The sequence below is a fragment of the Lactuca virosa genome, chromosome 6 (assembly GCF_052849685.1).
Source record: "Lactuca virosa cultivar CGN04683 chromosome 6, Lactuca_virosa_CGN04683_v6, whole genome shotgun sequence".
NCBI lineage: Eukaryota > Viridiplantae > Streptophyta > Magnoliopsida > Asterales > Asteraceae > Lactuca > Lactuca virosa.
The window spans coordinates 31,876,105-31,887,167 of record NC_136431.1 but is presented as its reverse complement, the minus strand read 5'-3'; the positions used below and the strand labels follow the sequence as shown (position 1 = coordinate 31,887,167).

Sequence of the window (11,063 nt, the reverse complement as noted above, 5' to 3'; positions counted from 1 at the left end):
TTATAAGAAAAGGGGAGCGTTACATATTTCCTTCATTAAACAATCCAACACTCAGTCATATGATGATATTGCAAGTGTGGCAGACCAATTGTCATATATGTACAATGATTCCTTCTTCCTAATGAACATACATAGAATAGATTCATAACCACCAAGGCTTTTCACTTAAATCTTTGGAGAAAACATACCGAAATCTTGAATCATAAGGCATCCATTCAATGGTGTGGGATGTCTTTTTGCCTCCTACCCCTTTGTTATGCTCCATACATTTCTCTATTGAATCACGAAGCTGCTTTTTGTCAACATTTTCCATTATCCACTTGAGAAGACCTTCTTGACAGATGTTGGCTTCTTTTCCAAATCTCTCAAGTAATTTGGGTATCAAAACTTTCTTTGATTTCTTCACCATTATGTTTGATTCAAGGAACTCCCTCTTTGCTAATTCTAGCTCCTCTTTGATGTTTGATGCTGTGTACACTTTTAGCTGCCAAACGAGTGAAGACGATATAATCCCATGATAGAAATAGAGAAAATAATATAAAAGAATGAGAAAAAAAAGTTACCACAGGATCAGATGAAGTTCCAGTGCAAAGGGCAAAGCACAAAAGTGGTTGATAATTCTCAAGACCCAACTCTGTACTAATACGTTGTCTTTCTTCTCCACATTTTTTCCATAATGCAGTTGAAAGAATGGTCTCCAGCCACTAAGTATAATTGGTTTATATGTACAATTATCACTAACTAATTATCATATTTAGTTGAAGGATTCATGAAATGGAAAAAGATGTAGTACCTTTCCAACCCTAGGGGTGCGTAACCTAAGTATTGCTTGCTCAATAGCATTTGCACTTATTACATGCCCACTGATCTTGTAAGCAGCCTGCACTACACAGAGAGAAATCAACATTATTGACATATTAATAAAAGTGTAATTTGATAACAGAAAGTACACTACCTTGTGAAATAAGGCTAACCTTCTCAAAGAGCTGTGGGGTATTCCATATGCCAGATATGCCTGCAAATACCAAAATCAAGATCTGGTAATAGAGAGGAAATAATAATTATACATATTGAGTCAGCAAATACTTACATGCATAATCATGGAATTATACATATTGATCCAAAATGCAGTCTGAGCATTTGTTTCCATTTGGCTCAAATTCAACCTCTCCAGTTGTTCCACTAAAACTCTGAATACATGTTTAATAATAAAATCACATAGTAACTAGTAAGTAATCATGCATAAAGACTTAGTTACCTATAACTATTTATGGCATAAGATGCACGAGAGAAGTTGTTGTTGTGAGTTGATATCCAACATATTTCAACCATTGACTTGCAATCCTCTCCATTGGTAATAGAGAGTGAAGACGATTTCTTATTTGTTGTTGATGATGATGATGATGATGATGATGATGATGGAGTGCGGAGCCAGCAGTATGCAGTAGCCATACATTTTACCATCTCTTCTGATAATCTGCTGGGGCACTCGTAAAGATGATCTTTTAAACTTAACTGTAAACAAGGTTTCTTCCTGGATGAAGACTGATTTCCCTTCATCTCCTATTCATTCAGAGATGCATTATTAGTTAATTGTCACCAAAAAGGTAAAGCGGATAATATTTTTTTTCACACCTTCACTATTTCATCTGAGCAACTGTTAGCTTTGCTATGCCTTATCTTGGAGTGCAATAAGCTTCCTTTCCCAGCATTCATGGTGGAAAGAGCATGAAAGTTTCGGAAAGGGAAGGTTTTTGAAGAACAAAAGGTGCTGGAGATAATAGTGGGATGCTTCCTTGAACTTGATATTGATTCCTTCTTCATTGCATGTGCAGGAGAAGTCTGGACTGAAGTTTGTTTGGAAGATACACATTGTTCAAAAATGGACCTGTATAGAGATAGAACATGCTGCTCGCGATTCACAACCTCTTCCTCAAGTAATTCAATCTCAGCAATTAACCCCTTTGTCTACATCAACAAAACACTCGGTATTTGAATTTGAGGTGCAGATAATTAACAATGAAGAATCGAATGTGTACATTGTACAATACTCACGTGATTTGCAGAATGCCTATGCCCAGGGGACAAACTGCTAGATGTTCGACCTAATGCTCTCTCAAGCAACATCCGCATTGATTTCTCTTGCTGCAACCGCATTTGAAGTTGCTCGATCTGTAATTCAAATGTGCGATGTAGTTTATATTAATAAAATCATACAAAAGGTACAACTTCGCTTTAAAATTTTGATAAATGGTTAAAAACACATCAATCGTATGCTTACATCCTTTTCCAATGAATCCTTTTGATTTGATGCAACATCTGTGTCCTTGTTGCTGTTAGATTCATGAAGAGAAGAATGCAGAACGCTACTCCTTGCATCGGAACGAAGTCCCTGTTTAGAATTGATTTCTCTTACTGTTGATTTGTTCCGATCCTCTTTAGAATGTGAAGCTCCTCCTGCTCTCAAAGCATGAATAGTCCCAGAAGCACTGAAAGGGATCATCAGAAAGACTTATTTGTTAAGAGAAAACTTTATCGCAAAATTTGCTCTCATGAAATCAGACACATTTACACTCAAGCATAACTTGAACAAGATTGAGCTCCAAACAGTGAACTAAAGATGAAACCAACTCACTGCGAAATCATAATAGCGTCATGATATTTAAAGATGAGCCACACATGATTCCTTAAAAAACTAGGGTCAAAGAACAAAATGTAAACGAAATTCACCTCTTAGAACGCTTGTGTTGTCCATGAACATCTGTATGTTCATCATTACCAACATAGACCATTCTCATGTTTATTTCTTAATTTCAACAACACTCAAAGCATGTCTAACTAATAGCACAATCACTTTAAGAAAGTGATACACATTTCACTTCACACCAAACACAATTTCGTAACAAGTTCGTGTAAATCATTCATGCGCCTTGTGGTAAATACAAGAAGATATACTCGTCATTAAATGATGGCATGACTGTTGTTGGTAATCGTTTCGGAAAACGACAAAAGGTGATATAAATGGCGTCAGACAGAGGTAATATGATGAATGTTGTGATCATAAATTCGACGATAAACGTATATATTTGGATTTTCTTTTCTCTTATAATATCATATTGTTTTTTGAATTCAATGATCAAACGGCTGAATGTGCAATAAATTAGAGGAATAAAATCAATTAGAGCATTCTATAAACCCTAAATTGAGATTTTACCTACAGTTGCAGTAGCTGATACAGAAACCGAATTGAATACTGTCACTACTGTGTTGTTGATGGCATTGAATGAGAGGATTTAATTCGCCTGTCTTCCCCCTTCACTCGTCATAATCAAGAACTGGTTTTTTACCACGCAGATAGATATTTCATTATAAAAAAAGGTTTTGTTATGAGGTCAAAAAGTCAAAAAGTTTAAAAAATAGGTAAAATTTGACAAATGGTCCTCTCATTCTCATAGGTTTTTTTTTTCTTTTTTTTTTTGACAAAATTGCAAAAATGGTCCCTGTGGTATGTATTTTTTTTGGGTTTTTGGTCCAAACCGCGACTTTTTTGGATTTGTGGTCATTTTGGCCATGTTTGTATGTAGATTTGGTCCCTCGTAAAATTGAAATGACTAAATTGCCCTTATTAGATTTATTTTCCATTTTCTTTTTTTAAAAGTATTTTTATATATTAAATAAAGACACACACACACACACACACACACACACACACACACACACACACACACACACCAGACCAACTTCCCCCTCCCCCCACCTTCTTCATTTACAGTCACGAACACCCCATCGGAGGTGGAGCTGTTTTCCGGCCACCAAGAAACACCGCTACCACCATCCATCTTTCCACCTCTTTAAATTACATTCTTAACCCCAAATTGAAACTCGGAGGAATGGTGGGTCGCAGTTGGAGGACTGCAGAGACGGTGGCGGACTGCAACGACGGTGGAAGGGCAGCGACGGCGATGGGTGGTTGCGGTTGGTGGTTGTGGGCGGCCTTGCTGCTTCATTTCTATTGGTGGATGCTCGGCGAGGGACCAAGACGAAGCAACAGCGACGATGACGTTTGGTGGTGGTGGGTTACGACAGGATGGAGGCGTTTGGTGGGTGGTGGGTGGTGAAGTGGGTTTTGCCAACAATCACAGCGGTGGTGGGTGGTGAAATGGGTTTTGCCAACGGTGGGTGGTGACGGAGCTATGGTGGCAACTTCACTGCCTTCGTTTCCTTTCTTTTCAGGTGAGCTCGACGAAAGAGAGGACAGGGAGGAACAAGGCTATGGTCCGGAGGTGTTTGGGAAGGGTGTTTGTTGGTGGTGGGTCACGACATGGGGAGGTGGAGGAGGTGTTCAAAAAATTAGGTGGGTTAAGATTGGTGGCAGTTTGCTCCGATTAGTAGCAAGATGGGGAAGAACACTGTGGTGTAGGGTGGTGCCTGACAGCTTGCTCCACAGAAACAATAAGGGAATGGTGGTGGGGCTCGACCAAGACAGACGAGGGTGGTTTCCGGTGGGTTTGTGGTAGTCTATGGCGGCAGTCGTGGTGGTGAGCATCCTAGACCGGTGTTACAATCACTGGTGCTTTCTTTCCTTCAACTGGTGAGATACGAATGTGTGAGAGGGAGAGAGAGAGAGAGAGAGAGAGAGAAAAAAAAAAAGAAAGAGAGAGAGAGAGAGGTGGGTCCCATAATTTTTATTAATAAAACTTTATATTAAATAGAAAAAAAAACATAGAAAATGTATCAGAAGGGTATTTGTCGCACCCCCGAACTAGACGGCAGAAATGTTTGGGGGCTTGCGCGTGACTTCATCCTTGGAGTATCAACACAAAGTATATAATTGAAACATAACATCATCATCACCACACATGTAATATAACAACGTACATTGGTTACATCGAGTATTGTGTTTGAATATTACATGTCAAAATAATTAAAGTCTGATGAAATAGAAATATAACAAAACATCCATTAGTTTGTTCATCCCAACCTGCTTCAGCGGTTTCCTGAGAATACAAGTTAATTTGAAAAGGTCAACATAAAAATGTTGGTGAGTTCATAAGCATGTTTGAGAAAATGATTTGTATAACCTTGTAATCACAAGAAAATCCTGTATTTTCTTAAAATAGTTTAGTGTGTTTGTGTCCGATCTAGTATTAATGCATGTGTGTTATTGTTTAATATAATGCCAAAAGTGAATGAAGAGAATGTAAAGAGAATGCCCCCAGACAACCCTATGTTGCCTGTAAAAGAAGAAAAAGAATGGTCTCCTGTAAATTTCATAATGTTAATTCCTCTAAGTGAGCCGTCATAACCATACTAAATAATGACAATTTCGCCTGTCTTGGCGTTTGTGAACGCCGACAGAAAATAGAATAACGTTTTCGTCACCCTAGACTGGTGTAGTCTAACTGTAGCGAACAGCTCAGGTGTGGGGTGTCATCCCCGTATAGATCTATACACAAACCCCCGCTCTCCCTCCAAGAGACTCTGGTTATAACTACAGGCTACGATCGTACACTCAATAGGTGTCAACCGACACGTCTCACTAGATCCTTAATCGAATTTTACGCGAAGAGAAACATATAAAACTCATTTCGGGCCCAATGAACCATGTAAGCGAACCACTGAGGCTCACTAAACACGCAAGTCATTTTCAGGCCCGCAAGGAATGAGATTATATAACATGGGCCCAAAATATATGTAAAAGGACAACTAAGGCCCATTTCACATGTAAGGTATTTGCAGGCTCAAATAGCACGCAAATAGTATCCAAGGTCCGTTGCGCATGTTAATGGGTCATTGAGGCCCAATAAACATATAAATAGTATTCAGGACCATCTAACATGAATAATAATAAGGTTTTATTTTAACATGTGAAAAAGAGGAACGAAACCATTGTGTGTAAATTGTAAATTTGTAATATCCATTTTGGCTGCCCTTTAGAGGTTTTGTTTCCTCAAAGAATTTTCCCAACCAAAAAACTAGAAAATGAGTGATTTAAAAAAATATATTTACACTTCAAACAATGGTTTTATAAATGGTTAATGCTAAATTTGCAGATATATTTTTTATCTGCAAACGTACAAGTCTTCGAAACATAAACGTGCATATACTGTTTTGTACATTCGCAGATGGAATAATGATTTCATAGATAGTCCTAATCCATCTATAAAATTAATGACTATTTTGTGTAATTTTTTCTTTTTGTTATTTTTTACAAAGTAATTAATAAATTTGACAATATTACTAAATTTCTTTTGATTCGATTATAGTTATATTATTATTCCTAACCAACCCATAGGAATGACCTTATTTCCATTTCAGGCCCAACAATCCTTAAGGTTTTGGTTATGATTGGTTTTTTCTAACGGGTAGAAAAAACAATCCTTGAACATGTTTCAAACCGTTTTTTCTAAAGGTTTTGGTTATAATTGGTTTATTTTTTTGAAAATGAAATCCCGTTAAAAAAATTGATTTTTCCGTTTAATAACCGTTTTTGTTCGGTTTAAAAAAAAAACGAAATAAAACGGTTTTAAATTTTTATAAAACTTATTTCTTACTGGTTCTTAAAAAAATGGGTCCAGTCTTTTATCAGTTAAAAATTTATACCTCTAATCTGGGGCCGAACCTCTTTCCATAGGGACCAACCTAGTTTCCAACCTAGTACCATATCTCATGACCCAACACCCATGCACCACCAAACCAAATGCAACTTATGATCCAACTCAATTCTTGCATCAGTATTCTTGGTAGTTGGTATCAGCATCTCCCACATATGAGCCAACAAGACTTCCAACTCATACCGGCCCAAATTCGAACGTAATGAACCAACAGTGTAAAAGACCCTAATCCTTCCTCTTCATTAGTCAAAGATTGACCAAATATTAACCACCTCTGGGACTTAACACTACTTATTACTTAACCATGAAAACATATGATAAGACTCACAAAACTTGTCGATCATATTGAAAACTTTTCGATCACTTTGTTAGAGGTAGCTCCGAATCTGTATTCAGAGCGTTTGGTTATACACCATCTTAATAAGTAGAAACAATCGACGCCTCTTCTCTCTCAACCCTCCGACGCTCCACTCCTCCACAGCTCTCCAGCTTCGCATCTCCGGCGCCACCCTCCTACACCTTCGCATCTCCGTCGCTACCCTCCGATACCTCCAGCGCCACCGTCGCACAGCAGATGTCGCTCCAGGTATATCCGTTCTTCAGTTTTCCTTTTTTTTTTCTCTCCCCCAAATACGCTGATTTTTATGCTGAATTCGGGCTATTATTTGCTTTTTTTTTTTTTTGCTGAAACCGATCGTTAGCTGTTTTTTGCTGAAATTATTTGATGGAATTACGTCTGATGTCAAGGAATCTGTGCTGGTTTTGCTGATTTTTTTTTCTGAGTCGAATTATGTTCTGATGCAAATTTTCTAAAATTATCCTCCACATTTGATTGATGAAATTATTTGTTGATTTTGCTGAAAATTTATGAAGTTTGAATTGGATGATCCCCTATCTGGATTGCGTATACTATTGAATGTTGGATGTCTTTACTCTCTGTTTGTTTCTTTTCTAGTAACATACCTATGTTTGACTCCATTTCAGAATGAAATTAGAGTTTCACAGCTACTGATTTGGATATATGTATTTCAAAGCAAAAATATCTTCATTTATTTGCAAGATAGTTAAATATCATACTAGCAATGATCAGAATTCATGTATATTTTGTGCATTTTTATCATTATGAGACATGCTCTATGTGCAGGCTGTTTAGACTTTAGAAACCACCCAAGCAACATGGATTTGCAAGGAATCGATCAACTTCCAGTTGTCGTGATATCTTTTCATTTACATGTTCAAGAACAGATCTGATTGTATACATTATTTCTATAATTTTTATCCAAAATTGTAACTATTTTACTTTTATACGCTAGTTTTGTGCAAATTATACATTATATCCGCTTAACATGCTTACTAAAAAGATTGTATTATATGCATTTGAAATTTTTGAAGAAAATAGTTCAAAAAGGTAAAATGTTCATTTTTGTTATTAAGCACAACTATTCAGACGTCTGACGAAACAGTATGTTTTATTCAGATGTGGATTTTTCAGCTGTGTGCCATTCATATGTATGAATAATTCATATCCTGCCAAACAACCCTGAAGAATTCCTAGGAACTTCATACATTAAAGAAAGTTCAATGCGAAAATCAATTTCCCAAGCTCTTGTCTTTCTATAACCCTAGCTAAAGATGGCTTTATTACTCCGTTTCTCTCGATCTTCTCGTTATCTTCAACCCTTGCATCAGCACATCTCACTCACACTCTCTCAATCCATTTCCCCTCATCTAACAAATCCCCCACCTCCAAAACCTAGTTTAAACCACTATTACTCTGACCAAAGACAAAATCACGAATTTTACATTCCTAATTTTGATAACTCCAAGTTTAAATACTTTAATTTGATTAGATTAGGCCAGAGTTGTGGCATTTCCACGTCTTCGCATAGTTTAAGGGATGAAGAAGAAAAGGCAAAACGTGATGAGGAGTTGAAGAACAACAAGGGTTCTTCTTCTTCTTCTTCTTCTTCTTCTTCTTGGATTGATTTGTATTTGCCTGAAAAGATTCGGCCCTATGCACATCTTGCTCGGCTGGATAAGCCTATTGGGACTTGGTTACTAGCCTGGCCATGTATGTGGTAAGATCTATACTTTTGACTTTCTTTATAAACAATATTCTTAGTTTTGAAAATGGAGGATGATCAGTTTGCTTAAAATTGCAACTATAAAACAGAAAGTTGGTTCTTTCTTGGAATGGCCAATGATGTCAGAAACTTGTATGTACCCTAACTCATATGTAATGTAGGTCAATCACATTAGCAGCCTCCCCTGGAAACCTTCCTGATATGAAGATGTTGACACTATTTGGTTGTGGAGCTTTTCTATTAAGGGGTGCTGGATGTACTATCAATGATCTGCTTGACCGAGATATTGATACAAAGGTCTATAAACATAAACTTATATTATATGTGTCTCTGGTGAAAAAAAGTTAATTTATAATGTTGTGATCATATCATTATATGTATAATAATGAATCAATTAGCTTATTGATGCAGGTGGAACGGACAAAGTCAAGGCCAATTGCAAGTGGTGCATTAACACCATTTCAAGGGGTTTCTTTTCTTGGTTTTCAATTGCTTTTGGGTCTTGGTATCCTTCTCCAGCTTAACAACTATAGGTAGGTCCATATAGTATATGCATAATTTTCCATAGAAGAAAGTTTGATGATTACTACTCTGTTTTGTTTGTTATACAGCCGCATATTGGGTGCTTCATCATTGCTACTTGTCTTTTCGTATCCCCTTATGAAAAGGATTACATTTTGGGTGGGTAAAAAATCAAATCCATTTTATCTTTTGTCTTTTTGGTAGGAATAGGATACACATGAACATCTATGTTTGTTTGCAGCCTCAAGCATATCTTGGTTTAACTTTTAATTGGGGAGCCTTATTAGGATGGTCTGCCATTAGAGGAAGCCTAGATCCTGCTGTTGTTTTGCCACTGTATCTTTCTGGTGTGTTTTGGACACTTGTCTACGATACAATATACGCCCATCAGGTAAAAGAGAGTAGCTAACTATATATGCTAGATTGTTCATTCATGTTGATTACACACATATACATATACAGGATAAAGAAGATGATAAGTTAGTGGGAGTTAAGTCTACAGCCTTGAGATTTGGGGATTCCACAAAGAAATGGGTAACTGGATTTGGAGTTGCTTGCATTTGTAGCCTTGCACTCAGTGGCTTCAACGCAAATCTTGGTAATACTTTTACTTTTTTTATTGGTATGAGCAAATCGGTTTTCTAAACTTGGAATCTTTAAATATATATATATATATATATATATATATATATATATATATATATATATATATATATATAATGTGTTTGAAGTTTGATGGCATAATAATGTACTGATATGAAGTGGGTGAAACAGGATGGCCATATTATGTGTTTTTGACAGGGGCATCAGGCCAGTTAGCATGGCAAATTTGGACAGTAGACACATCATCTGGAGCCGATTGCAGTAGAAAGTAAGTCATATATTTTTTTTTTTACAGATAATAGCACTTAATACATTTTTTTACTAGTGATAATGACTAATAATATATAGCCTGAAAAAAAGTAAGTCATTTTACATAATGGGTATGATAACTGAAGTCTTTAATGGGTAAAAAAAATATAAGTATGTTGTTGTTATGGGTAAAAAGAGTAAAGTATGTTGCTATTTTGTCGTGCATATGATGCTTATTTTGGTTCTGTGATTTGGGTTGTAGATTTGTGTCAAACAAGTGGTTTGGAGCTATTGTGTTTGGTGGCATTCTGGTGGGCAGATTATCGTCATAATGATAATGTTCTTTTGAGCTTCTTATGGCGAAAGATTTTTGAAAATATTTGTTATTTATAGGCCAATTTATATTAGAAACATTCAAAGTAAACTGTAACAGTGAAACCACATATAAAAGATGTGGAATTTTCTGTTAGTTTGAAGGAACGACAATGTAATAGAGGAGTATGGATGAAAGGAAAGAAATGGAATTTATTCTATTTCTCTTGTTTGTATAACATAAGGAATGCAGAAATTAGAAATAAAAGTGATTCCCTTTCCCTGTTTTTTGCTTGTTTGGTGATGTTGTTTTTTGCTTGTTGGGTGATGTGATGTATCATACTATCATGTATGTAGTGCAGTTTATGGTAGAGGTCTTTTTCCTTGTTCTTTGTTGTTGTGTAAGGGCCACTCCAAGCAGATTTGAGGCCCATGGTGATGAGGCCCTTTTAAGTAAAGAACTATAGTCAAATAGTTACAATCTTTAAATATTACTCATCCGTCCCAAAATTATTGTCCACGGACAAAAAAACACAGATTAAAAAAACATTAATTACTACTAATTTTATTAAATAAATGACAATCTTAACCTTTTGTTGCATTTAATTCTTTTGTAGTTGCATTTAATTCTATGGTAGTTTAACTAATAATGAGTGGTATTTAAAAATGACGATGAAGA

General features: G+C 36.3%; 2 protein-coding genes across 4 annotated transcripts; one reads left to right on the top strand and one right to left on the bottom strand.

Annotated features, from left to right (window-relative positions):
- On the bottom strand, positions 1-3,339 carry LOC145118550 (electron transporter, putative (Protein of unknown function, DUF547)). 2 transcript variants are annotated; one of them, XM_079054243.1, is made up of 10 exons: positions 3,215-3,339; positions 2,282-2,489; positions 2,056-2,172; positions 1,636-1,968; positions 1,259-1,563; positions 1,091-1,190; positions 956-1,015; positions 794-880; positions 564-704; positions 1-484 (listed from the first exon to the last, which is right to left on the bottom strand). In XM_079054243.1, exons 3-10 carry the CDS (start codon positions 2,155-2,157, stop codon positions 143-145), a joined length of 1,470 nt encoding a protein of 489 aa, XP_078910369.1. In that variant the 5' UTR covers positions 2,158-2,172; positions 2,282-2,489; positions 3,215-3,339; the 3' UTR covers positions 1-142. The 2 variants fall into 2 exon arrangements, with proteins under 2 accessions (XP_078910369.1, XP_078910368.1); XM_079054242.1 differs by lacking the exon at positions 3,215-3,339 and adding an exon at positions 2,731-2,961.
- Positions 3,340-6,916: 3,577 nt separating this feature from the next.
- On the top strand, positions 6,917-10,672 carry PPT1 (polyprenyltransferase 1). Of its 2 annotated transcripts, XM_079056032.1 has the most exons (10): positions 6,917-7,200; positions 7,759-8,022; positions 8,092-8,692; positions 8,860-8,995; positions 9,110-9,231; positions 9,310-9,379; positions 9,462-9,611; positions 9,683-9,818; positions 9,995-10,091; positions 10,335-10,672. In XM_079056032.1, exons 3-10 carry the CDS (start codon positions 8,247-8,249, stop codon positions 10,402-10,404), a joined length of 1,227 nt encoding a protein of 408 aa, XP_078912158.1. In that variant the 5' UTR covers positions 6,917-7,200; positions 7,759-8,022; positions 8,092-8,246; the 3' UTR covers positions 10,405-10,672. The 2 variants fall into 2 exon arrangements, with proteins under 2 accessions (XP_078912158.1, XP_078912159.1); XM_079056033.1 differs by lacking the exons at positions 6,917-7,200; positions 7,759-8,022 and having other exon boundaries at positions 8,596-8,685.
- Positions 10,673-11,063: the final 391 nt, after the last annotated feature.